We start from the raw sequence: 26,862 nt of genomic DNA on the forward strand, positions 1-26,862 counted from the left end.
GCTGTGAAGAGAGCTTTATTCTGGGGAAAAAGAGCCCAAGAGAAAGAAACGAGGATTAACGGCTGGTACGTAGCAAAGGCCACAACAAGAGAAAAACTGAGCTCTAGTCACGGGAAACAAAATCATGAAACTTCAGTTATAAAAACCGAGAAACTGAAGCGCAGCAAACAAAGCGCTACGAAGGGTCCCGTCCAGCCCGGGTTTGTCTGTTTCTGGCACCGCTCGCAAGGGGAGAGCGCGAACGCAGTCCCCCACTACCACAAATTATGCAATCGAGTTTCCCGCATTTGGGGAAATCGCAGGGGTCAGCACACCCGCAATGCAATGGATGAGCCTCACCCTGGGAAAACCACCTTCGTGATCATGGTATCTCCCCTGCCAGGTAAGTATGAGCTCCGGCCGCCCAGCCGCCGCCCGCCCTCGCTCGCCCCACACTTCTAACACACGGGGCGGACCGCCGCGCCCCGCCGCCGGCCTCGCCCACGCCGGCCCCCACTGCCGACAGCTGCCCCGACGCGTCCGCGAGGCGCCTCCCTTCTCCACGCCGAGCTCCCGGGGCCAAAGTCGGGCCCTGCTGGGCAGCCCGCCTCCGCTCCCACAATGCTCTGCTCGCACACAGATCTGCATACGGGCTCACGCAGCTCCGCCCCTCCATACAGGTCCCGCCCCTGCGTGCCTGGGCGGGGCGCTCTCCCCTGGCCGGGTCCGGGTGGTGCCCGTCGAGCCAGGGTGGCGGGGTCCCCTGCCCTACTCTGGCACAGTCATATGGGGGCAGCTCCTCAGCCCCCAACAGCATTTGGGGGTCCCGTGGGGGCGTGACCCGGACCCCAGTGCTGTCCCCGCTCCCTGCCCTACAGGAAAGTGTCCTGCAGCCTGGGCGAGCCTGGCACCCAAGGGGTTACAGCTGCTGGGGGCTGGGGGCACAGGTTTGAATCCCCCCCAGGGGCAGCACCCATCACTCACTACCCCCCCACCCCCGCATGAGGACAGGCTGCGTCAGAGCCCCCGCACTAGGGAGAGGGTCACTCTCCAACTCAGCTCCCCTAGCTCCTGGCACCCCCAGCCTGTGTGTGTGGACACTCCCTGCCCGCCCCCGCCCCAGGCCTGAGCTGGCTCCAGGGGGCACGAGTGAGGGCAGGGGCTCCGAGCAGCAGCCGGCCCCTCCATGGTGCCAGGCTTGGCTAATCCCCGGCAGAGCAGCGGCTGGGTCCTCCCTGGGCCCAAGGAATCTCGGCTGGTGGGGGGTTGGGGCGGGGCAGGGGGAGCTCCCCTTTTCCCCTGGCATCTTCCCACTGGGAGCCAGAACCTGGGCAGGAGGGTTGGAGGTAGGTGCCGGACACAGCAGGTTTCCCCAACCCGCCCAGCTCTGCCTCAAGCTAGACCAGAGGCGGCTCTAGACATTTCACCACCCCAAGCACGGCAGCATGCCTCGGGGGGGCGCTCTGCTGGTCACCGGTCCCGCGGATCCGGTGGACCTCCCACAGGCACGCCGCCAAAGGCGGCCTGCCTGCCCCCCTCCAGGCAACTGGCAGAGCGCCCCCCGTGGCATGCCACCCCAAGCACACACTTGGCGTGATGGGGCCTGGAGCCACCCCTGGGCTAGACCCAGCCCCAGCGCCAGCCCCTGCCCCATCCTCGTTTCTATGGTGCCATAAAGGGACTGGTGCCCGTTTCACCCTCTCCGCCCCTGTCAGAGAGGTAAGGAGGCAGCTCCTGCAATAACCTCTGCGCCCCACCCCAGCCAGGCTGGGTTGTGGGCGTGAACAGGGACCCTGCACCCCACTCCTCACGGCCTTTGGACTCCAGAGTCACTGGGAGTCAAGGGCTCAACGGGGTGGGGTGGGGGGGTTGAGGATGGGCAACATCCAGGCTTGGAGATGGGAGTTGGGGTGGGGGGACTCATCCTGAGTCCCACACAGGGACATCAGAAAAACAGGGCTCCTCTGATGAGAACAGGAGGGGTTGCAGGTCAGGAGTTAGGGCTGGGCTAGTAGGGGGCTGGAGGTCAGGATTGAGGGGCACTGTCAGAGCTGAGGGGAGCCCAGGGCTGGGCTAGCAGGGGGCTGCGGGCTCGGATTGAGGAGCAGTATCAGAACTGCGGGTAGCCCAGAGCTCGACTAGTAGGGTGCTGCGGGCCAGGATTGAAGGGAGCTATCAGAGCTGGAGGAAGCCCAGGGCCGGGCTAGCAGGGGGCTGTGGGTCAGGAGTGAGGGGCACTGGCAGAGCTGGGAGGAGCCCAGGGCTGGGCTAGCAGGGGCTGCGGGTTAGGATTGAGGGGCACGGTCAGAGCTCAGGGGAGCCTAGGGCTGGGCTAGCAGGGGCTGCGGGTCGGGAATGAGGGGCACTGGCAGAACTGGGGGGAGCCCATGGCTGAGCTAGCAGGGGCTGCGGGTCGGTATTGAGGGGCACTGGCAGAGCTGATGGGAGCCCAGGGCCGGGCTAGCAGGGGTCTCTGGATGGGGGTGGGGGGGGCACTGGTAATGCCAGCCAAAGTCAGGCAGCAGAACAACAGGGGGTGCTGTAGGGTGGGAGTGGTGGGGTGGGGGCGCAGGCAGAGCTGGGGGGTGCACACAGGGCCCCACCTCTCACGCAGCAGCTGAAATAATTCGCTCCCTAAAGCCATGGAGTCTCCCCGCCCCGGGTTCAAAAGGCCTGCACCAGGGGCAGCAAGCAGGCTCCTGGGAGTGGGTCACAGAGCCATGTGCTTGTGTCAGGTCTAGTCACAGCTTCTCAGCTCTGGGTCTAACCTGGCCGGGGCAGGGGGCAGGCAGGTCCCACGGGGGCAGGGCCGGGGAGACCCATGGCTTACGGCGAGGTGGGGTGCAAGGGCTGATCGTTCAGCTCCGGGGCGCCTGTTCAGGGGAAAACCAAGGGCCCCATCCTGCCCTGGCCCTGGTGACCAGTGTGTTCTTACTGTGTTCTTGGAATGCTGAATGGGGAGTGTTGGCCTGGGAAGGTTGCAGGGGAGTTTTGCTGGGATTATCTGCATTGGGGATGGGAGCCTTTCCTTGAGGGATGATATCTGAGCAGGTAAGATGAGAACCCAGTAAGGCGGTTGGAGGCCAGGTGACACCTTGGCCCGGGAACCTGGACAAAGGGTGGGGGAGGAGCTGGGGGGAGGCTGAGTGAGAGGCTGGAGGGAGTTTTCAGTTTGGAGCTGGCTGGGAGACTGGAGGGGAGCACACATGGGACTCTGGTCTCCCAATGGGGATCTGGCCTCCCTGGTCCCCCAGCTGCACCTGACTGAGGGGGTCCGGTTGCCTGTACCTGCAAGGCCTGTCTTGGCCTGTGTTCCTGTCGTCTAAATAAATGTTCTCATTTACTGGCTGGCTGAGAGTCACGGTGAATCGCAGGAAGGGGGGTGCAGGGCCTTGACTTCCATCCCCCCCACTCCGTGACAACCAGTTACCCCTGTGCAAACCTGCATGTGGGCCCAGGAGCTCTCGGCACTGCCTGGAGTTGGGGGGGGCAGGGTTACAGGGACTGTTTTAAGCAATGTGATGCGCCCCTTGCTGTGACCCACATGGGTATGGTTTACGGCACCAGCCCGCCCTCTGCCCCTCAGGCGGGCAAGGGATCGCAGCCCACCCAGCTGGGCCAGGCCCAAAGGGCTGCGCTTGGCTCTAGGTTGGCATATGCCCATTAACGAGCCAACTGGTGCTGAATGTGCCAGCAAGCGACTCATGATCCTTGAAATGTCATGGCGATTGGGGGAGGTTCCGGATGACTGTAAAAAGGCTAATGTAGGGCCTGTCTTTAAAAAAGGGAAGGAGGAGGATCTGGAGAACTACAGGCCAGTCAACCTCACCTCAGTCCCTGGAAAAATCATGGAGCAGGTCCTGAAGGAATCAATTCTGAAGCACTTAGTCAACATTGGTGAGGCCCCATCTGGAGTACTGTGCCCAGTTCTGGGCCCCACACTACACGGAGGATGTGGAAAAATTGGAAAGAGTCCAGCGGAGGGCAACAAACATGATTAGAGGGCCAGAGCACTTGATTGTTTAGTCTGCAGATGAGAAGATTGAGGCGGGATTTGATAGCTGCTTTCAACTACCTGAAAGGGGGTTCCAAAGAGGATGGATGTAGACTGTTCTCAGTGGTACCAGGTGGCAGAAGAAGGAGTAATGGTCTCAAGTTTCGGTGGGGGAGGTTTAGGTTGAATATTAGAAAACCCTTTTTCACTAAGAGGGTGGTGAAGCACTGGAATGGGTTCCCTAGGGAGGTGGTGGAATCTCCTTCCTTAGAGGGAGGGCCGGCTCCAGGCCCCAGTACACCAAGCGCGAAGGTCCACCGGAGCCGCGGGAGCAGTGGACCCTCCACACCCAGATCTGCTGGAGATCCACTGGAGCCAAGGGACCGGCGAGTGGCAGAGGGCCCCCGCGGCATGTCGCCGTGCTTGGGGCAGCAAAATGGCTAAAGACGGCCCTGCTTAGAGGGTTTTAAGGTCAGGCTTGACAAAGCCCTGGCTGGGATGATTTAGTGGGCGTTGGTCCTGCTTTGAGCAGGGGGTTGGACTAGATACCTCCTGAGGTCCCTTCCAACCCTGATAGTCTATGATTCTGAGCCAAGCCGTATGGTACAGAAAGGAGTCCTGTGGACCTGCCGTCTGGCATGCAGCTCAGTCTGGCACTTGCCACGTGCTGCCGAGCCGGGCCCGCCCCTACCCAGTGCTCGGGCCAAAGGACTCATCCGGCTCTGCATTGACACGGCGCCCATTCGCTAGCGCCAAAGCCACTGTCAGCTTTGCAAAGTGCTAGTGGAGCCGGGACCCAGCCAAATGAACTGGGGGCAGGGCTGGCTCTAGCATTTCGCCGCCCCAAGCACAGTGGCACGTCGCGGGGGGCACTCTGCCACTCGCCGGTCCTGCAGCTCCGGTGGACCTCCAGCAGGTGTGTCTGCGGCAGGTCCCCCAGAGCTGCAGGACCAGCGGACTGTCCGCAGCCACGCCTGCGGCAGCAACACCAAACCACCTGTCGCCCTCCCAGCAACCGGCAGAGCGCCCCCTGCAGTGTGCTGGCCCAAGCACGCGCTTGGCACGCTGTGGCCTGGAGCCGGCCCTGACTAGGGGGAGGGGGCATGAGCCTCTTCAGTCCCACCGCTGCCCTGCACCCAGGCAGCTTATATTAACAGCACATGTACAGCCCCCAGGATCGTGGGGTCGGTGGAGCCGCTCTTGCCTAGCGTGGCGCCCAAAGGGGCCACCACGGTAGCGCTCTGGAATGTTTATGGGGAGCTCATTGCGAGGCAGCAAATGCAAAGGGGCTTGTTTAAAAAAACATAACAAGGCCGGTGCCTGGCGTCGCTCGCGTGGCCGGACCCAATAGTGAGGGGCTGGTCTCTTTCAGAAGGGGGGTGGGGAACTAGCAGAGGAAGCATCAGGACACCTGGGTTCTAACAAGCTCTGGGATCGTGTGGGGGCCTTGTGGTTAGAGCAGGGGGTTCTAACCCTGGCTTTGGGAGGAGAGCAGGGCCTTGTGGTTAGAGCAGAGCAGCTGGGCTGGGTTCTAGCCCTCTGCCTAGTTCCAGAATCCTGCATGGTGCATAAAGGGGGGGGGCGAGCAGCTCACCAGGTGGGGGCATGGGGAGGCTGGCATCAGAGGCAGACCACGTTGTGAACTGGACAGGGCGGGGGGGTTTGGACACCAACTGTGCGAGGAAGCATCTGTGTGGATGTATAAAATTATCAGTGATGACTGGCTGAGGCCCCACAAATTCATCACACACTGGGCCCCGCTCAGCGAGTGCCCACAGGACAGAGCCGGGAGCCCCAGAAACACAGGTCAGGCCTGTGGTGTGTTCAGCGAGGGGCTGGGGGCGCCAGGCGCCAGGCCCCTGTGCACAGCTGGGAGGACTGGGGGTGCTGGTGGTGGTGGATGGCAGGTCTCCTTTCCCGCCATGCTCTGATGGCAGGGGGCACACGCAGGGTCATTTCCCGCTGGCTAAGGGCACCGGCTGTCTCAGCCTGGGCCAGGCCATGCAATGAGTTTGGGGCGCTCGGCCCCAGAGCTGGGGCGAGATGTTCACGGCACACCCAGCCCAGCCCCAAGGCAGGAGAGAATGAATGTCCCCCCAGGGCCAGGAAGGGAGGCAGGAGCCCCGCGGGGACTGCAGGTGCCATCAGTGAGCCCGTCTGCCTGGTGCAGCTGAGCACTTGGGTGGGTCGGGGCAGCCCCGCAGCTGGGTGTGTTGGGGGAAAGGGGGGCCCCCAGCAGTGAGCAGATCCAGTGCAGCAAATGGTATATGGGAAGGGGGTGGGCCTAAAGCCATGGAAATACCTTCTCCCCCACAGGGTGGGGCCAGCCCCGTGTCTGTCCGACTGAAAAGGTTAGAGAGCATCCGAGAAGCAAGTCGTGAGAAGGGTTTTGCTGTGGGAAAAAAGAGCCCGAAAAAAAGAAACGGGGCTTATTGGACCGTACGCAGCAAAAGCCACAGCGAGAGAACAACGGAACTACAGTGAAACAAAGCGATGACACAAAGACAGCTAAAAAGCCACAAACCGGCAACTAAAAGGACTAATAAACCAAAGCGCTAAGAAGGGTCCCGTCCAGCCCGGGTTTGTCTGTTTTTGTCACCGCTCGCCAGGGGAGAGCGCGAACGCAGTCCCCCACTACCACAAATTATGCAGTCGAGTTTCCCGCATTTGGGGAAATCGCAGGGGTCAGCACACCCGCAGTGCAATGGATGAGCCTCACCCTGGGAAAACCACCTTCGTGATCATGGTATCTCCCCTGCCAGGTAAGTATGAGCTCCGGCCGCCCGGCCGCCGCCCGCCCTCGCTCGCCCCACACTTCTAACACACGGGGCGGACCGCCGCGCCCCGCCGCCGGCCTCGCCCACGCCGGCCCCCACTGCCGACAGCTGCCCCGACGCGTCCGCGAGGCGCCTCCCTTCTCCACGCCGAGCTCCCGGGGCCAAAGTCGGGCCCTGCTGGGCAGCCCGCCTCCGCTCCCACAATGCTCTGCTCGCACACAGATCTGCATACGGGCTCACGCAGCTCCGCCCCTCCATACAGGTCCCGCCCCCTGCGTGCCTGGGCGGGGCGCTCTCCCCTGGCCGGGTCCGGGTGGTGCCCGTCGAGCCAGGGCGGCGGGGTCCCCTGCCCTACTCTGGCACAGTCATATGGGGGCAGCTCCTCAGCCCCCAACAGCATTTGGGGGTCCCGTGGGGGCGTGACCCGCACCCCAGTGCTGTCCCCGCTCCCTGCCCTACAGGAACGTGCCCTGCAGCCTGGGCGAGCCTGGCACCCAAGGGGTTACAGCTGCTGGGGGTGAGGGGCACAGGTTTGAATCCCCCCCAGGGGCAGCACCCATCACTCACTCCCCCCCCACTCCAGCATGAGGACAGGCTGCGTCAGAGCCCCCACACTAGGGAGAGGGTCACTCTCCAACTCAGCTCCCCTAGTTCCCGGCACCCCCAGCCCACGAGTGAGGGCAGGGGCTCCGAGCAGCAGCCGGCCCCTTCGTGGTTCCAGGGGTGGCTAATCCCCAGCAGAGCAGCAGCTGGCTCTTCCCTAGGCCCAAGGAATCCTGGTTGGTGGGCTGGGGTGGGGTGGGGCAGGGGGAGCTCCCCTTTTCCCCAGGCATCATCCCACTGGGAGCCAGAACCCCGGCAGGGGGGTTGGGGGCAGGTGCCGGACACAGCAGGTTTCCCCCAACCCGCCCAGCTCTGCCTCAGGCTAGACCAGAGGTGGCTCTAGACATTTTGCCACCCCAAGCACAGGGGCTTGCCGTGGGGGGGCGCTCTGCCAATCGCCCGTCCCGCGGTGGGACCAGCAGACCCTCCACAGGCACATCGCCCAAGGCGGCCTGCCTGCCGCCCTCCAGGCGACTGGCAGAGCGCCCCCCGTGGCATGCCGCCCCAAACACGCGCTTGGCATGCTGGGGCCTGGGGCCACCCCTGGGCTAGACCCAGCGCCAGCCCCAACCTGGTTTCTATGGTGCCAGAGAGATAAGAAGGCTACTCCTGGCATAACCTCCGCCCCCCACCCCAGCCAGAGTGGGCAGTGGGCGTGAACAGGACCTGCACCCTACTCCTCACAGCCTTTGGACTCCAGAGTCACTGGGAGTAAAGGGCTCAGCGGGGTGGGGTGGGGGGCTGAGGATGGGCAACATCCAGGCTTGGAGATGGGAGTTGGGGTGGGGAGACCCATCCTGAGCCCCAAGCAGGCACGTCAGAAAAACAGGGCTCCTCTGATGAGAACAGGAGGGGCTGCAGGTCTGGAGTTAGGGCTGGGCTAGCAGGGGACTGTGGGTCAGAATTGAGGGGCACTTTCAGAGCTGAGGGGAGCCCAGGGCTGGGCTAGCAGGGGGCTGCGGGTCGGGATTGAGGGGGTGTGATGAACTAGGAATGTTCTTAATGTTTTCTCTGAATACTGTGTTGGTGCCTCAGTGTCCCCATGGCAGTTCTTAAGTATCTGGCAGAGTAAAGGGCCAGTGCACCTAAATGCCTGACACTCTGTCTCCTAGCAACTGATGGCCTGGGCCCCTCCTCTGCAAAGGTGCCAGCTGAAGGTGTTGGAGACAAAGATCAGGTGACCTCCTGGCCCGGGAAAGGAACTGAGCAGAGAGGAGGGGCTGGAGGGGGTTGTGAGTCTGGAGCTGGCTGGGGTCGAGGGTGGAGGGCAGACCTGGGGGTCTGGCTCACTGCCCCCCAGAATGGACCCGGCCGAGGGGTCCGGTTCGCTGTATCTACAAGCTCTGTTTTAGACCCTGTTCCTGTCATTGAATAAACCTCTGTGTTACTGGCTGGCTGAGAGTCACGTCTGACTGCAAAGTGGGGGTTCAGGACCCTGTCGCCCCCCAGGACCCCGCTGGGGTGGACTCGCTGTGGGAAGCGCCCGGAGGGGCAGAGGATGCTGAATGCTCCAAGGAGAGACCCAGGAGGTGAAGTCATGTGAGCTTGCCCCGCAGACAGTCTGCTCCAATGGAGAGGAGGCTCCCCAAAGTCCTGCCTTGCTTTGTGGGGAGCAGTTCCAGAGCATCACCCGGGGACTCCGTGATAGGAGACGATCAGAGCTGAGGGGAGCCTAAGGCAGGGCTAGCAGGGGGCTGCGGATTGGGACTGAGGGGCACTGGCAGAGCTGGGCGGAGCCCAGGGCTGGGCTATCATGGGACAGCGGGTTGGGATTGAGGGGCGCTGGCAGACCCTATCAGGGGGCTGCAGGTGAGTACTGAGGGGCAGTATCAGAGCTGAGAGCCCAGGGCTGGACTAGCAGGAGGCTGCGGGTCAGGATTGAAGGAGACGATCAGAGCTGGAGGGAGCCCAGGGCCGGGCTAGCAGGGGCTGCGGGTCGGTATTGAGGGGCACTGGCAGAGCTGAGGGGAGCCCAGGGCCGGGCTAGCAGGCGGCTGTGGGTCGGGGTGGGGGGCACTGGTAATGCCAGCCAAAGTCAGGCAGCAGAACAACAGGGGATGCTGTAGGCTGGGAGTGGCCAGGTGGGGGTGCAGGCAGAGCTGGGGGGTGCACACAGGGCCCCACCTCTCACGCAGCAGCTGGAATAACTCACTCCCTAAAGCCGTGGAGTCTCCCCGCCCCGGGCTCCAGGGGGCCTGCACCAGGGGCAGCAAGCAGGCTCCTAGGGGTGGGGCGCAGAGCCATGTGCTTGTGTCAGGTCTAGTCACAGCTTCTCAGCTCTGGGTCTAACCTGGCCGGGGCAGGGAGCAGGCAGGTCCCGCGGGGGCAGGGCCGGGGAGCCCCGTGGCCTACGGCGGGGTGGGGTGCAGGGCTGATCGTTCAGCCCCGGGGGGCCTGTTCAGGGGAAACCAAGGGCCCCATCCTGCCGTGGCCCTGCTGACCAGTGTGTTCTTACTGTGTTCTTGGAATGCTGAGTGGGGAGTGTTGGCCTGGGAAGGTTGCAGGGGAGTTTTGCTGGGACTGTCTGCATTGGGGATGGGAACCTTTCCTTGAGGGATGATACCTGAGCAGGTAAGATGAGAACCCAGGAAGGAGGTTGGAGGCCAGGTGACACCTTGGCCCGTGGAACCTAGACAAAGGGTGGGGAAGGAGCTGGGGGGAGGCTGACTGAGAGGCTGGAGGGAGTTTTCAGTTTGGAGCTGGCTGGGAGAGTGGAGGGGAGCCCACATGGGGCTCTGGTCCCCCAGCTGCACCTGACTGAGGGGGTCCGGTTGGCTGTAGCGGCAAGGCCTGTCTTGGACTGTGCTCCTGGCATCTAAATAAACCTTCTGATTCACTGGCTGGCTGAGAGTCACGGTGAATCGCAGGAAGGGAGGTTCAGGGCCTTGACTTCCACCCCTGCACTCCGTGACAACCAGTTACCCCTGTGCACACCTGCATGTGGGCCCAGGAGCTCTCAGCACTGCCTGGAGTGGGGGTGGGGGCAGGGTTACAGGAACTGTTTTAAGGCGTGTGATGCGCCCCTTGCTGTGACCCACACGGGTAGGGTTTAGGGCACCAGGCTCCCCTCCCCCCCAGGCAGGCAAGGGATCACAGCCCACCCAGCTGGGCCAGGCCCAAAGAGTGGCATTTGGTTCTAGGTTGGCATGTGCCCATCAACAAGCCAGCTGGTGCTGAACGTGCCGGCAAGCGACTCATGATCTTTGAAAAGGTTTGGTGATCGGGGGAGGTCCCGGATGACTGGGAAAAGGCTAATGTAGGGCCCGTCTTCAAAACAGGGAAGGAGGAGGATCTGGAGAACTACAGGCCAGTCGGCCTCACCTCAGTCCCTGGAAAAATCACAAAGCAGGTCCTGAAGGAATCAATTCTGAAGCACTTAGTCAACATTGGTGAGGCCCCATCTGGAGTACTGTGCCCAGTTCTGGGCCCCACACTACAGGGAGGATGTGGAAAAATTGGAAAGAGTCCAGCAGAGGGCAACAAACATGATTAGGGGGCCAGAGCTCATGATTGTTTAGTCTGCCGGCGAGAAGAGCGAGGGGGGATTTGATCGCTGCTTTCAACTACGTGAAAGGGGGTTCCAAAGCGGATGGGTCTAGACTGTTCTCAGTGGTACCAGGTGGCAGAAGAAGGAGCAATGGTCTCAAGTTGCAGTGGGGGAGGTTTAGGTTGGATATTAGGCAAAGCCTTTTTCACTAGGAGGGTGGTGAAGCACTGGAATGGGTTCCCTAGGGAGGTGGTGGAATCTCCTTCCTTAGAGGGTTTTAAGGTCAGCCTTGACAAAGCCCTGGCTGGGATGATTTAGTTGGGGTTGGTCCTGCTTTGAGCACGGGGTTGGACTAGATGCCTCCTGAGGTCCCTTCCAACCCTGATATTCTGTGATTTTATGAAACCCACATAGCCCTCCTGTACCTGTGGCTGAAGAGGAGCTAGTGAGGCTGGGATGAACCAAGCAAAAGGGCCAACTGGTAGCATGTGGGTGCTGTTCCATGTGACTGGCACTCCCACCCTGCTTGTGCCAGGCCCCACAGCCACCCCTGAACCCCGCTAAGCACAAAAAGGGTGGGGGCTGGGCGCAGCTGAGGTTCAGGCCTTGGGGTGGGGCCAAGGGCTTGGCCAGCTGGATTGAGCCTGCAGCCCTGGGGAGGATGGGCCCTGCCCACCCCTGGGCTCCCTACACCGACCTCGCACAGGGCTGAGGCATAGCTGTGCCCATCCGCTGGCCAGACGGAGCTGCTGAAGCAGCTCAACAGTGGCCCACTCCCCTGCTTTGAGTGGCCACAGGGTGGTTGTGAACAGAAGGGCTCTCTGGGAACTGGGCGTCACTGGTCCGTAGCCACACTTCAGCCCTGGCTGCCTACACTTGGAGTGGCACAAGAGATGCTCCAGCAGCCCTAGCCCCTGTGAGAGCTGCCCCCCACCAGAGCAGATGGACAGACAGCCAAGCCTTCGCCTGCTCTGCTGCAGGCCGCTTTGGCTAGTGCTGAGCTGCAGTGGCTGCTTGCTCTGTTCTCAGGCCAGTACCTGCAGCACGGCCACCAGCTCTCCCGGCCCTAGCCTGGGGCTTTTCCTCAGGCTGCTAGACAGGTCCCAAGTGGCCACCTCTAGGGCGAAGCCACACCAGCCTCATGCTGACTGCCCTTGGCTCCCAGGCCCACAAGCCTGTTTAGAGAGTGGCAGAGTAAGGACCAACAAGCCAAACCCCTAGCGGACAGGAGCTCCCAGCACCCCTGTGTGCTGAGCTCCTCTTCCCTGGGGCTGCAACCTGAGCACCTCCTGCTGGCCATGCGCAGAGGGGTACCAAGTGGAGAGGGGAGGCTCTGGGGGATGTCCCGGGCGCTGGGCTGAGCAGGGACCCAGGCAGAAGAAAAACAGCCATAACGTAGAAATATCCTGACTATAATTAGGTGCAGGGCTCCCCCAAACCACACACACATGGCCAGAGGGCAAGGGCCCTGGTGCGGGACGGTCACCACCATGGACACGCTAGGGGCAGCCTCCTGTCGGGACTCCAGCCCACGGGAAGGGCAGTCACTGTGCCAGGTCCGTCTGTCCAGCCTCCCCGCCATGTCCTGCAGCCGCTGCCGCCCGCTCCCAGCCTCTGCGGGGGAGCATGCTGGGGGACCGGAGGATGGTAGCTGAGCAGCGTCCGGAGCAGGTTACTTCGAGGTGGAGGATTATTCTACGAGCTGGATTGCAGCAGGGCAGGGAGGATGGGGCTGCCGTGCGGGGAAGAGCTGGCTTGGGCGATCCGTCTGCTTTCCCGGCGGGACTCTCAGTAGTCAGCTGTGTACTCTGTGCCATGCAGCCCCCGGCACAGCAGGGTGAACTCCTTCACCATCTCCTTCACACGCCTCTTGTTCACGCGCTCTCTGCTAACACGGAGACAGGGACACGCGTGAGCCAGACAGACTCTACCAATACTCACCCGTGGCCCACAGCCAGCTCGCTGCCTGTCGGACCTGCAGCACCAGCATGGCAGAGCCAAAGGGGAGAACAGGCGGGGGTAGCACGCAGAGCTGGGGGGGGCAGTGGAGGGGCTCCCCTTGCGGGGACAGCTGGCATGCAGAGCCGGGGGAGGGGGCGCCCCTTGCGGGGCTGGCTGGCACGCAGAGCCGGGGAGGTGAGAGGGAGGGGGCTCCCCTTGCGGGGCTGGCTGGCACGCAGAGCCAGGGAGGTGAGAGGGAGGGGGGCTCCCCTTGCGGGGCCGGCTGGCATGCAGAGCCGGGTGGAGTGGGGGCTGGCAGGTGTGCAGAGCAGCCTTGGGGGGGGGTGAGTTGGCCCCTGCTGGGGCGCCTCCCCTCTGGGATCACACTGTGGGCTCCTCGGTTCAGCCCCACCTGAGGATCTGCTGGCTGAAGGTGTCTTTCTGCTCTGGGCTGAGGCGGGCCGAGGGGAAGCCCTCCTGCTGCATGGCCGCCTTCATCCAGACGCTCAGGCAGCTGAAGCAGTGCTTGCTCAGGGCGAAGAGGATCTCTGCAAAGTGATCCATCAGGCTGCGGGAGGCCTGGCCCCCGATGCCCTGCGAAGCACAGACCCTGCTGAGCGCGTGCCAGAGGAGCGCCCAACTGGCAGCACCAGCCAAGGGCTGGATTTTCAGGGCCCCTCCTCCTGGGGGGAGCCCTGGTGGAGCATCACCCAGTGCCCCAAGAACACATTGCCTAGGGCACAAGGAGCTGCAGGGACAGCACAGACCCATTTGCGGGAGTGGGAAGACCCACCAGGCACAGGCCCACACAGTGAGGACTCAACACTTGGCCAAGGCCTGCTGAAGGGAAGCTACGTCGGCAGCTGAACATGCCCCAGGGCCCTGTCCCCCAACTCCTGTAGTGCCCCAGGGCCATGCCCCCGCTCCCTCCCCCCTTCGGGGTCTTGCCCCAAACTCTCCCTCTCCCCCACTCCAGGGCCTGCCCCCTCCCCCACTCCAGGGCCTGCCCCCTTACCTCCAGCACAGCCTGCAGCAGCAGCTTGCCATTCTCATGCACCACCTGCCCCACAGGGGGGACTTCTCCACACCGAGGCAGCAGCTCCGTCTGCAACAGGACCTGGGGAGTTCAGTCCGGCCCCAGAGACCAGCCCTTCAGGCAGCACCCAAGCAGCGAGCCGGGAGAGCCACCATTCCCACACCCCCAGGGCATGAGGCCCCCAAGCCCTTCCCCTCTAGCCCCTCCTCCGTTGTGGGGTCAGTGAATTTGGAGCAGAACATAGGGGGCCCAGGACCCAAAGAAGCAGGACGTCCGGTGCCAGCACCCTGCCGCTCCTGCAGAGCCAGGGGAGAGGGGTACAGAACATTTCACAGCAGGGCCTGGCTGGCTACTGCAGCCAACCCCAGGGCGCAGGGGACCCGGCTCGGTTCAGGCCGCCAAGTCCCACAGCTGCAGCAGGAGAGGAGCCCTGGTTATCTAGCCTCCTCCAGACCCAGGGATGGGGCCCGTCAGCCTGGGGCCCCCAGGGGAATGCATGGGAACAGCTTCCCCCAAGCAGACCCCTACAGTCACCCTGGAGTGCAGCCACGCAACCACCACCAGCCACAAAGGGAAGCCACAATACTCACAAAAAAGCCACAGGAAGCTTTGACAGTCAGGGCCTCAGGGAACTTCAAGGAGAGAACACCTGAGAGGCAGAAACCACCAGGATTAGCAGCCAGAAGAGCCACCACCCGTCCCCAGTCCTCTCCAGGACACCCCCGCAGCTCCCTGCAGGCTCCCCACAAGGGGGAGGTGGTTCCCTGGAGGGGCTGGGGCTGGCTGCCACGGCCCCTTCTGCCAGGGCTACTCACCACACTGGAACACCGCTTGGACATCCAGGCTGCTGCACAGGAACAGGTCAGGCTTCCTTTTGAGAGCCTGCAAAGCAGAGACAGGGCCACAATAACCTGCTCTGCAGAGCCAGCGGACACAGCGAACCCAGAGCTCACTGCTGCCCCACCACCGGGCACACACTTACCTGGCACAGCCAGTCTGCAGAGCAGCTTTCCCACAGCAGAAAGGGGAAAACCCATTTCCCCCCCGAAAACACCCATCGAGCCCATCCTGGTGCTCCCCTAGGCCCCAGGACTCTGTGGCCAGTGGCCACGGCTGTTCCGTGCACAGAGCTCCTCTCTTCCCGCCATGGCAGAGGGACGCTGCCAGGCCAAGCAGAGCCCGGCTCTGCAGGGGGCAGTGAAACACTCTGGTTTTGGCCACCTCTTTTCTCATGAAGAGAGGTTTCCCCGGGGGTGGGGGGTAAAGAGTTTACCGGGTCAGAGTAAGGGCCCTGCTTCCAAAGCTGAACAGGTCACCCCCCTACACCTTGGTTCTGGGGCTGGGGGCCAGAGATGAATGGGCTGTGGCTGGAAAAGGGGAGGCAGCTCTAGATTGCTTGGCATCTCCTGAGCAGCAAGCAGTTCTGAAGTGTGAGGAGCTTTGGCCTTCTGCTGCTTGGTGGGCTCAGACGTTGGCTGTTCAGCCGCCCCCACTGACAGGAGGGACGCCCTACGCCCTGGCATGCCAGGCCACCTGCGCAGAGACCTGGGGCCTTCAAAGAAGAGGCAGGGGATGTGTGTCACCAGTTAATGGGAAATGTAGAGATTCAACCCGAGCTGCTCCGGCGTGGGCCCAGCAGGAGAAAGCCAAGGAATTCCCTGATCCCAGAGCACTCCCATGGCAGAAGGGACTGGCTGGGCAGAGTCGTGCCATTTCCATAGCCTGCAAGGGAGCCTGGAGGACATGCATTCTGCTGGCCTGGCTAGTGCCCAACACGGCCTACCAGCACCACGGACAGCGCAGCAGCTGACCATCCTTCCCAGCCTGGTCACAGCAGCACCGGGAGAGCAGCAGCAGCTCTGTGCCCAGAGAAATCCCCACCAGCAGATAGGCCCCATGCCCTTTGCACACAGCCGGACAAACACCAGCCAGGAAACCGGCTTCTGCCCCCGCTGGGCATTTGACCAGCCTCACGCTGAGCAGCGGGCCCAGCTACTGGGGCAGACGCAGACACCTGCCGCTGCCCAATTCCCATTGCCTGGGATAATGCCAGCCCCTCAGCATGCTGCACGTGCCATCCCAACAGACTGCCCCTGCCCTTCTCACAAGCTCCACCCTGGCCTGAGGATCAGCAGCGTGTCACCAGCCCGGAGCCAGCAGTGACAGGCCAGCCATGAGCTGTGCTCCTCTTCTGCTGTGACTGGAGGGCCTGATGAGACAGGTGTGTATAGACAAAGAGGATGCAGCTCTCCATGCCAGCCAGAGGCCCTGTCTGCTCGCAGGGCAGTGGGAAAGGCTGGGACGTCTACCGTAAAAAATAACCGCACGGGGCTCTCCCCACAGAGCAGCAGGCTGGCTGGCCCGACACTCCCGCGTGACAGGCCAGGCCCGTGTCTGCAGGAAGTTGCATCTCCCTGTAGGATGGCATGGAAGTTTTGTGCTCTGGAGCGTGAGGACTGAGACCCCTCATTTCTAGCACAGTGCGCTGCAGCTGTTCTCAAAGGGGACACCAGCCTCTGCTGATAGGCAGCTGTCTGCATGCACGACCTGCTGCTGTGACTGCACAGGTTACACGTCACCAGCGTTTCACACTGCACAGACTGACCTCTGGGACACTACAGGAATCGTCCAGGAACACAGGCCCGAGGAATGAAAGCCACCTACCCGGTCTGTGTGCCCACAGGACAGGTGCTATATATCAAGGAGTGCAGCCTGCGGCTGGAACTAGCAGATTTCTCTGTACTGGTTTGGGGCAGCTGACTTACCTGCCTCCACCTCAGCCACGTATCAGCGATGCCACAGGGAGGAAGCTTAGTGTAACATTTGGATGATCCATTATATTCCATTATATTCCTAGTATATAGGCACAATATCCAGGTGCATCCATGCACACCCTGTGCACTACCCAGGAAGGGATTTGCACCACACACCTGAGGCAGGAGACCCTTACTGGGTTTATTCTAGAGCGAGGAATAGATTTGACATGCGCTGAGACCTGTGCAGGCCTCCCCCACCCAGCGAGCTCTGCGGGACACCTCTGTCCACCTGCCCGGAGGCAGGAACATGCACACACTCCACGCCCCAGCCCTGTTCGGCTACGACCACACCGGAATGGAAGACCCATGGCAGGCCCACATCAGCTGACTCAGGCTCACACTGCAGGGCTAAAAATTGCTGTGTAGACATTTGGGCTCAGGCTGGACCCCCTCTCTCTTTGTGGGGTTCCAGAACCCAGGTTCCAGCCTGTGCCTGACCATCTACACAGCCATTGTACAGCTCCACAGCCTGATCCCAAGTCAGCTGTACCCAGGTCCGGGGTGGAGTTGTCATCCGGGCCATATTGGCACCCAAAATCCCAGAGAACAGCCAGGGCTCTGGAAGGGTGCAGGTCACCCCACAGCAAAGCCCAGGAAGGGAGCGGAGCAGCAAAGCAGAGGAGGAAGGCAGGCAGGTTGTCGCCCGAGGCTTGGCCATAGGAGGCTCTGTCCTCCTCGGGGCAAGGCCGACGGGAGCGAGACAAGTCCAGGAGAGGGCTCTGGGCGCACTTTGCACAGAGAGCAGAGCCTTGGACACGCTGCCCCTTAGTGCAGTGGCCACAGGCCTGTCCTGTCAGACAAGGCAGAGCTGCTTCCTTTGGAGGACGGGGTAGGGCACAAGGAGGAAGCAGCCAGCTCTTGATGGACAAGGCAGGTGGGAGCTGACCCAGGCAGAGCCCCCTGCTCCATGGGCGGAGATGGAGAAGCATTTTTAGGAGGCTCACAGGAGCCATGGTGACAACACAAGGGGCCAAGCCGAAACTCCACTTCTCGATGGGCCCTTGTGAGCGGGCCTGACGTGAGCAGCTGCCCAGATGGGCTCTGTGGCTGAGCTCCAAGGCAGCCCTTATTCCTGCTGGGCCCCTACTAAACCCAGTTTGGGGGAATCCCCACACCCCTAAGGATGAAGGCTTTGAGTTTTATGCCATGGAAAGGGTGCTCAGGCTGCCGATGGCTTGTGTGAAATGGCTTCTCTCACAGGGATCAGCTGAGAGATGGGAGCAGCCAGCCAATCTCCAGCTGGTTAACTTCAGCAGTTCCACCTCCACTGCAGCATGGCTCCTGCCACAGGGGAGTCTCCGCAGACAGAGGCCTTGGCCCAGCAGGGGAAGGCAATGAGAGTTACCCCCACTCAGTACCCTCTGATCTACCTGGGAAAGGTCTGCCCATGCCCCAACCAATGGAAGGGGAAGGTGTGCGCCCTCCACAGCTGAAGGACACACCGGGAGCTGCTTGCTGAGCTGGGACAGAGGCCCCATGTGGAGCAGCATTGCCGAGGGTTGCAGGATTCAGCTGAGCAAAGGGCTGTTCCGCTCATCCCATCTGCCTAGTTCCAGCTTCCCATGGACACAGGGGGCCAGGCTGGTCCAATGGGCACACTCTACTTGGGCTGAGACGCGGAGAGCCTGGGTCCTGAGGAAGAAACTCTTGGGGCTGCCCAGAGAGTAATAGGCAACTGTTGCCCAACTGTGACATCCTGTCTGAATCAAGAGCGGTGGAGAAAGTGCAGAGGGGCTGGCCCTCTGTTCCGAGTCTGGGCGCGTGGACTCTCTGGGAGCTCACGCCCCGGTCCTGCCCCCTTTGGGCCGGCTGATATCTGCTGGGATTCTGGGTGAGGCTTCCTGGAAGTCACATTACTTCCCAGCAGCCCCCATCCCAGAGACTGACAGAGAGAGGAGGAAGGCCTGGAGGGGCCTTACCTGCAGCACAGTCCTGAGACCCTGGCCTGCTGTGACATGTGGACAGGAAAGGCAGGCCTGGGAGGCACTGCTGAATGGAAGGAGGGGTGCTGCTGAACCAGGAACTGGGCCCCCAGGCAGCTCAAAGCTTGGGAAGGAGCCAGAGTGCCGTTTTCCTGCTGCTGACAGATGGCTCCGCTAAGACAGAGCCAGTGGGAATGAGGGGTGCCCAGGTAATGAAAAACAGGCTAGAGGCTAAGGTGAGAGGTGAGTCTGATCTGTGTCCCACAGGGCCAGCGTAATACAAAGGAGATAGGGAGGCCCCATGCTGGTGTTGGAGCAACCGCTCCCGCATGCGCTGCTGGGTCTGAGCAGAAGGCAGAGCCCTCAGCCAGAAACCCAAACTTTCTGGGTGGCTTCAGGCCTGAGGCATCCACATTGGTCTGGAGACACAAGTGCTACTGGACCTTATAAAGCACATGGCAAACATGGGCAGTGGCTTGCTCAGTTCGGGAGGAGACACTAATCCCAGGCAGAATAATAGAGAAGCAGGCCTTGGTTCAGCGGATAAAGAATGGTGATGTACTCAATGCCAGACAGCATGGCTTTATGGATAGCAGGCTCTGTACACAAAGCGCATTTCGTTCTTTGCTGAGATGCCAAGTCCGGCTGGTAAAGGTGAGGGCACAGATAGAATATTTCAACTTTTGTAGAGGTTTGGAATGAAATTCAGATTAAAAACTACCACTACACACCTTCAAGAAAGCACATGATAAATGGATTAAGAACCAGCTAACTTCTTTCTCCTCTCAATACCCTAAAGACCCATGTCCTAGAAACAGTGCGGTTAATATGTGGGAACCCAAGATTTCAGGAATCTGTTGCTCTCTCACTTTTGGTGTGTAGAGTGCTTTTATAGGCTGGCACCTAGAATGTTTGGGTTAGTATAAGAAAGTGAAAAATATAAATATAAATATATAAACAGGAGTTATAAATAAATGACTGCTAGGAGCTGGGTCTGGGCGATGGGATGGATCATTTGATAACTGTCCTGTTCTTTCCATCTGAGGATATTGGCGAGCTGGACCACTGGTCTGACCCAGTCTGGCCGTTTTCATGTTGTCATGTTCTTAAAGAAAAGAATTGCCTGGCTGACAGATCTCATTGAATAGGGTGTTTCTAGTGGGGTCCCCCCAGAGACCGGCTCAAGGCCTGACACAACCGTCAGTTGCCTGGAAACACAGAATCACTGCTGAGCAGATCTGTGGGTGGCATGAAGTCTGGCAGCATGTTAAGTAATGAGGACAGTCATATGGAGCAAACTGGATGGCCTGGCAAGCTGGGCCCGGAGAACCAAACTGTGCTTTGATGCAGCTGAATGCCAAGTCATCCATCTGAGAACAGGAAATGCCAGCCACCCCTGCAGCCTGCGGCTGTATCCTGGAAAGCAGGGCCTGGAAAAAGGATCCCATGGTCACAGCGGACAAGCCACTCAATAGGAGCTCCCAGTGCCCTGTGGTGGCACAGAGGGATAAAGCCGCAGAAGAGCAGGGAGTGGCAGAACAGCGGGGGACTGCAGCTCTGTACGCAGCATTGGCATGACTCACATTGGCACACTGGGGGCCACATGTTTAAAAGGATGTGGAAAAACTGAAAAGGGTGCAGGAAAGAGAGACTCTGTTTGGAGGGCTGAAGGAAATGCCTGACAGTGAGAGATTTAAAGAGCTCGGTCTGTTCAGTTTATAAAAACAAAGGCTGACAGTTGACCTGACAACTATCTCCAGGTACCTTCCCAGGGAGAAAATCCCAGGTACTGAAGGGCTCTTGAATTGAGCAGAGAAAAGCTGGCCAAGGATCCAGGGCTGGAAGCTGAAACTGGACAAATTCAACCAGAGATCAGGCCAGGTTTCGAACGGGGACGGTGATTAACCGCTGGACCAAAGCGCCAGGGCAGGGGTGGATTCTCCATCAGAAAACTGCTGCACTTGGATGTGGTGAGTGAGGCCGTCCAGGCCCACAACATCAGATCAACTCCTGGAAGCACAGTCCTCAGGAGGAGGAGATTTTGCTTTCCTCTGCACAAGGCAATTCCTCCAAGTCTTGGGTTTGGGCACGTGGAGAGCTGCCTTGGCCTTCTGTCTAGAGAAAGAGGCGGCTAGAAAAGAGGTGGCAGCTACGGCAAGCTGGAAGGGCTTGGGAGGCTGCATTAAAACATGTGGCCTTCAGCCACAATGTGTGGTGGAGAAATGCTGTGCCCCATGCCCGAGAGGCTGCCATCCTAGAGGGGGATGCATGGGGCTGCAAGAGGGGGCAAGGAAGGGCCAGGGGGTGACAAGCATCCAACAGATGCTGAGGCAGAGGCTGGCTTTGGGAGGGGTGGGGTGCAGTCACTGCATCTCCCACCTGAGCCTAACAGCCACCCCTGGTGCGGAGTCCTTCCCTCCCTGACAGAGATGCTGGTAGAAGCAGACACGGTGCCAGCTGCCAGCAGTGCTCCTGGGGGGCAGGAAGGCTGGGCGCGTGGGCATCTACCAGGTTCTGGCAGGGCTGGGGCAATGGCTAGGGAAACGTGTTCATTCCAGCCTTGGGAAGCCAGCGGGTGTGGGGCTATCTAGGATGGGCAGAGGGCACTGCATGAGCATCAAAGGATGCAGTAGCCAGGCTGTGCCTTTGCTGCATCCCTGCACAGAGGAGGGGTCACCACGGCTTGGGAGGGCTCAGAGGAGACCCAACATTTTCAAGACACTGCAACTGTCTCATGACTCATGGATTTCAATGGGAAGCGACCAGCCCCGGGAAGTCCCTCTCGCGCAGGTGGGTAGAACTAGGCTGGGGTCAGAAGGCTGAGTTTCAAAACACCACACTTATGTATTGGTTTTCATTACAGCAGTGTCAGGCAAAGCGAGTCTGTGAAACGCAAGATAATTCACCGCCCACTCCTTTGCCAGCTCCACCCACTAGAGGGGGCAGCCGGACAATCTACAGGGGAAAGCCAGGGAGGGCAGGAAGTTGGCAGGGAACTGGTAGCCGGGAATGCTAGGAAGAGCTCAGGAGGGCTGCCAGGATGGCCCCTGTACTAACCGCCCCGTTCCAGCACCAGCCAGTTCTGCACTTGAAAGAACTGGGCTACAGCAGCTGGGGCAGGGGCTGGGAGACGGCACGCAGCTGGAAAACAAAAGCCAAATGGTGACTGCGCTTGTATTGGTCTATGCTCGGGAACGCAGGAGGAGGGAGTGGAGCCCAGTTAGGAGCAGCGCAGGACAGACATGCCTGTATCTGCAGCCCACTGCAGTGTGTGCTCCAGCCAGGCAGGCTTGTGGGGCCAGACATGCGCTGGCACATCACTGTGCAGGCAGAGCCCCTGTAAGAACTTCAGACTGGAGGAAGCAGCTGGTGCCAGCATTCCCCCCAGAGGCACCACACACTGGAGGGGGCTAGGGGTTGTGACTCGCTGACTGGCCTGGCTCCCCTGGACCAGCAGGTACAGTCTCGATCCACTCCCAATGGTGGACATGGCCACAGCGAGTGAACCAGCCAGGCGGGACCACACATGACTCAGGACCATGGGGACCGCTCACCACAACTGCGTCCAGCCCAACCCCACCCCACCCGACCGACTGCCTAGGCCAGGCCATGGCCACCGTGTCTGTAGGGCCCTGGGGCTGGGATCCCGCCAACCCAGTCACGAGGCTGCTCCTCCCGCCAGTTCAGAGATGCCCGGCCCTGTCTGAGACACCCGCATGCCCATTTTGTTACTGAGGAGAGCCACATGCCAGCTCCTTGGGGGGGTTTCTTCAAACCCACCATGATGGAGAGGCTTAGGCCAACTCCAGGCCCTGGTGAGGGATCCCCGTCCTGGGAAGCTGGAGCTGCACACAGCATTGTGCCTGGAGGCTGCCCCCTCCCTGCAGAGGGTGTTAGACGTTCTCTTGGGAAGCTGGCTCTCGGGGGGGCAAGGGGCCAGCATCCAGTGTCTCCCCCGACAGGTGTATATACACACCAGCATAACACAGACTCCTGCCTCTGTGCAGCCGTGTGCTCCAGCCCCTCCAAACCATGGGCGTTCTGACAGCTGGGCTGGCTCGGACACTGCTCCTTGTGATGGCAGCCAGCGCTGCCTCTGGTGAGGCACACTCCAGGCGCGGTGGCCTTTCACACTGCCATGCCGGCAGAGCCAACAGAGCCGCAGCTCTCAAAGCTCTGCAGGGCCCGTCTCTGGCGGGCAGGCGGCTGCCCTCAGCAGCCAAGAGAAAGGCACTGAGCCCAGACAAATGAAGAGGGGTGGCCAGTGCTTGTTGTGTCAGAGACCTGCAGACACCAACTCTGCCGTCCCTGGAACAGACAGCCCCGTCTCCTCCCGTGCCAAAGAGCCAGGCAGCATCTCCCCATGAGGCTTCAGGGGCCTGCCCACAGAAACTGCATTTCTAGCACCACCCCGTTGGGCTTGGGTCTCAGCCTCCCCGAGACGGTGCCCCAGGACTGCTCCCAGCGTGAGAGCAGGCTGCGGGTGGGCAGCACAGAACAGGTGCAGGGCTCTACCCGATCCAGACGCTAACCTCCAACAGCAGGGGCCCTGCCCAGGCGGCACAAGAGGCTCCCTGGACCCACAGGGGAGACAGGTTGATGCCCAGCTGCCACCACAGACATCTTGCTCCCATTACCAGACGGCTTCAGATCGAACCCCAGATGCAGCTCCCCTGCAGGCGTGCAGGGAGACTGCCTTTCTAAAGGGCAGTTTTGGGCCACGCTGCAATGGCTGGGGGCAAGGGAGCTCTGTCCCCCACAAGAGAGCCATCTAACTAGGCTGGTCTCGGCTCCAGAGGACCTCCCACCTGGCAGAGAGGCAGCTGGAGGAGTGGAAAACGCTCTAGTTTTCTGTAGAACAAGTCTGAGCTTGGAGCAGCGTGAGGTATCTCGTCCCAGCTCCAGCCGCACACCCTCCCGCATTTCGCCGGGAGACGGCAGCTCCGAGGCTCCTGCAGAGCAGGGCACTGCCCGGGGGATGGCGCAAACCCAGAACTAAAGGAGAATGTTTTGTTTTCAACTTCCACGGAAACAGATGGAGAAACTCGATATTCAACTAAAAGGAAAAAAACGTTGTCAACAGAAAGCTAAAAATAGGTTTAAATTGAATTAAATAAGAGAAAGAGAGAGAACAGAAAGTGAATGAATAAGAAACTAAAACACACCTGTGCCAGGAGTTGCATAAATGAATCAACAATATCAGGATGATCCCTGGGCCCTAAAAATATAATAAAGATGTAACTTAAGAGAAAATCATACAAACAGCAACTCAACATCATATAGTTATGTGATACGGAAAGAATTTACAAGTGAAAACAGGAGTGTGGGGGGACGGGGGAGGAGTGCGAGGGGAGAGGAGGGGGGACATGAGCAGCTTGAAGCAAGTTAAAGAAACAAAACATACAAAAATCATGAAACTGGAGAACCCAAGAACAAAAAGAAACCGCAAAGGAAAGGGTCCGAAGCCCCCAGGGACTGCGGCCAAGCGCCCGGGAGAGCTCTTCGTGTCTCAGAGAGGAGGAGGAGCAGAAGGAGAAGCTGGGGGGCTCACTGGGCACTATCTCCACAAGGAGAGTTAGAGCGTTTGCACTGGGGGACTGAACGGGAGTCTGCAAAACTATTTGGTCCTGAAAAATAACTACAAATAAATGACAAACCTCAGCAAATGCTCAATAGGCCAGGAGGGGGCTCAGGCTCCCGCGCCCAAGTCACCGAGCTTCTGGAACAGCCACCCTCCCTTGCCCTGCTCCCCAGCCGCTCGGCTGGCTTTGCGATCCACTCTGAGTACAGGAACCCGAGAACCAGCTCCCCGCGTCCCTTCCGTGCTAGCACTCACAGCTTCGAGAACTCCACGGCACGGCCACCTGGCCTCTGGCTCTACACAAGCCTCTCTCCGCTAACACAGGTGAGGCATTCAGTCCAGCTCCCTGTGCAGGCACGGCCAGCACGCATGCAGCATCCACTTGCTCAGCTCAGGGCTGTTTGCCACAGAACAGGGTCCTCGTATCCTGAAGGGGGTGAAGCCCCCATAGGCGGCCGCTGGGCTGCACTCGGGCAGGCAGTCTCCCCTGGTGCTGGTTCGCTCACTTCCCAGCCCTTTGAAACGGGTGAGGCTTTCTACCCCCTGCTCCTCAGAGTCGGGACCATCGCTGCCCTGGAGTGTGCCATGCCCACTGGGACCTGGGCCAAGAGCTTCTACTGGCCATAGACCTCCCACCCAAGGTTGCTCCCGGCTGACATCAGCAGAGTTCTGCACAGCCTTCCAGGGAAGCAGGCCCAGACAGTTGCCAGAGACCCAGAATTAGATCATTAGCACAGGCCCCTCACCCCAGCAAGCCCCCGAGGGCTCAGGGCACACCACGCCAGGGAGGGCCCTTGCCTCACCCCAGTGCAGGGTTTGGCTGCATGTCCCCAAACCCGCTCGGGGCAACACACAGCACAGCCAACATAGTCTGAAAGGCCAGGGGCTCCGTGCACCCGGTTCCACCAGTGGGAGAAAGCAGAGAGGGCTGGCTCCAGAGCTTCCAGCTCCACCACACACCAGGGGAGCAGAACTCTTGAGAGCTCAGCTCTGGACTGGGTCGGGGCGACCCTGCCCCCACAGAACCCAAGCTCTGGGGTCAGCCCATGGAAGGGGAGCAGGAGCTTTGAAGAGGGATGTCCCTGTCTGCTCCTGCACCTGCTGGGTGCCGGGGCGGGGTGACTAGAACGCCACTGGCCTGTGAGAAGAACCCCAATATCAACTTTACATTAACCCTTTGGTGCCAGCCAGCGCGCCTCGTCCCATGAGAGCAGCATAGGCACGGCTAGAACTGCCAGCGAGACCGCTCCCCACTCCAGGGCACCCTCAACCCTGGACTGGGGCCCTGCTTTCCTGCGACGTACACCAGCCCCCTGGAACGTGCTCTCAGCGGCTTGCGTGGGACTGGGCTGTGAGCTGAACTCTCAGTTCTGTGCCGCGGGAGGAAATGCCCGTCACTTCCACTGGGCCGAAGGGGAAGGGACCTGCCTCCCAGGAGCAGAGGGGGCCCCGTGAGCTTGGCTAGGAGTGAAAATGGCCATTCCTGGGAAGACACTCGAGAGCCCATGCACGTAACAGGCTAACCAGACCCCTAGCAGGAGGGAGAGCTCGTACACGTACCTTGCTGGAAGAGGGTGAGCGTGACGGAGGTGACGAGCAGGAAGAGGGCTTTGATGGGAGGGAAGTGGGCAGGCTCATGTGCAAAGATGTGAACCAGCTGGAAGAGAGAGAGGGATGGAAGCTATGGGTGGCCTGTGACCCACCCAGGGCTGCAGGGCGCCCAGACGGAGTTGCAACCTAGCTGCAGGCCTCGCTTTATCCCAGCAGCAGGCGCTCTAGCCCAGCACACAAAGCGATGCCTGGCCTGCGTCCAGACTGGACGGGCAGAGAGACCCTGCCCTTCCCCGCTTACAGGGTCCTGGAGGCCAAGGGAGCAGCTGTGGGCTCACCTCGACAACATAGCCTGTTCTCCGAGGTGGGGGGATCAGCCCCCAGCAGCAGGGCTGGATCGTGAGGCCTGAGTGGGATGCCCTCGCGCAGCAGGAGCAAGGGAGGCAACTGGAGAGAAGAGAAGAGGCCAAGCCAGCAAAAACAGCAAGTGAGGTTCTGGCCCCAGCTCTGAGATCCCAGCACCTGGCACACGCTGGGAGCCGTGCAGCATTGACACTTACCTGCCGAGTGAGGTCCAGTGCAGACGCTTGGGGGATGGTGCTGTACATCTGACCCAGCATCTCACACAGCTGGGGAACCATGGGGGCAAAGTCATCGAGCAGGGTCTTCACGGACTTCTCAAAGATGGCGCAGACAGACTGCCAAGAGGAGGGGCCTTGTGAGTCACACTTCAGAGCACACACCCAGCACCGTGCAGGGCAAAACTGGCTCAGGGGGAGGGAAGGAGCCAGCATTACGGGGTCAGAGACAGCTAGACCGAGAAGCATGCTGCATTGTGCAGATTAACTCCACTGGCAACGCACCTCCCTCCCCACAGTATCCCAGCCCTGGGCTCCCCCACCCACAGCTCTGCCGGTGCCGCTCACTCCCAACCTGCAGCCCCCTGCCAGCCCCGCCCTGGGCTCCTCTCAGCTCTGCTGGCGTCCCTCAGTCCTGTCCCACAGCCCTTGCTAGCCCAGCCCCAGACTCCCCCCACAGCTCTGCCAGTGCCCCTCACTCTTGACCCACAGCCTCCTGCCAGCCCAGCTCTGGGCTCCCCCACCCACAGCTCTGCCCGTGCCCCTCACTCCTGACTCTCAGCCCCTGCCAGCCCCGCCCTGGGCTCCCCTCAGCTC

General features: G+C 60.8%; 1 protein-coding gene and 2 non-coding genes across 6 annotated transcripts in view; all 3 read right to left on the reverse strand.

The window, feature by feature from the left end:
* Positions 1-226: 226 nt before the first annotated feature.
* Positions 227-390, reverse strand: LOC115656956. The gene has a single exon (XR_004001829.1). It is a non-coding gene; the product is annotated as a U1 spliceosomal RNA (small nuclear RNA).
* A 6,189-nt stretch (positions 391-6,579) lies between these two features.
* Positions 6,580-6,743, reverse strand: LOC115656948. Its single transcript, XR_004001821.1, has one exon. It is a non-coding gene; the product is annotated as a U1 spliceosomal RNA (small nuclear RNA).
* Positions 6,744-12,236: 5,493 nt separating this feature from the next.
* Positions 12,237-26,862, reverse strand: part of IPO13 (importin 13) — a 62,013-nt gene continuing 47,387 nt past the window's right edge. Inside the window, exons 13-20 of one of the 4 annotated variants that reach the window (XM_030571474.1) lie at positions 26,248-26,385; positions 25,697-25,793; positions 23,721-23,773; positions 14,633-14,699; positions 14,408-14,466; positions 13,797-13,886; positions 13,194-13,375; positions 12,237-12,725 (exon numbers count right to left, since the gene is read on the reverse strand). In XM_030571474.1, the coding sequence (XP_030427334.1) occupies positions 12,629-12,725; positions 13,194-13,375; positions 13,797-13,886; positions 14,408-14,466; positions 14,633-14,699; positions 23,721-23,773; positions 25,697-25,793; positions 26,248-26,385 (783 nt within the window). In that variant the 3' untranslated portion in view covers positions 12,237-12,628. Of the gene's footprint in view, positions 12,729-13,193; positions 13,376-13,796; positions 13,887-14,407; positions 14,467-14,632; positions 14,700-23,363; positions 23,612-23,720; positions 23,774-25,696; positions 25,794-26,247; positions 26,386-26,862 lie in introns of those variants that run through there. The other 3 variants (XM_030571473.1, XM_030571477.1, XM_030571476.1) reach the window with 3 other exon arrangements.

Source organism: Gopherus evgoodei, chromosome 8, assembly GCF_007399415.2.
Source record: "Gopherus evgoodei ecotype Sinaloan lineage chromosome 8, rGopEvg1_v1.p, whole genome shotgun sequence".
Taxonomy (NCBI): Eukaryota; Metazoa; Chordata; order Testudines; family Testudinidae; genus Gopherus; species Gopherus evgoodei.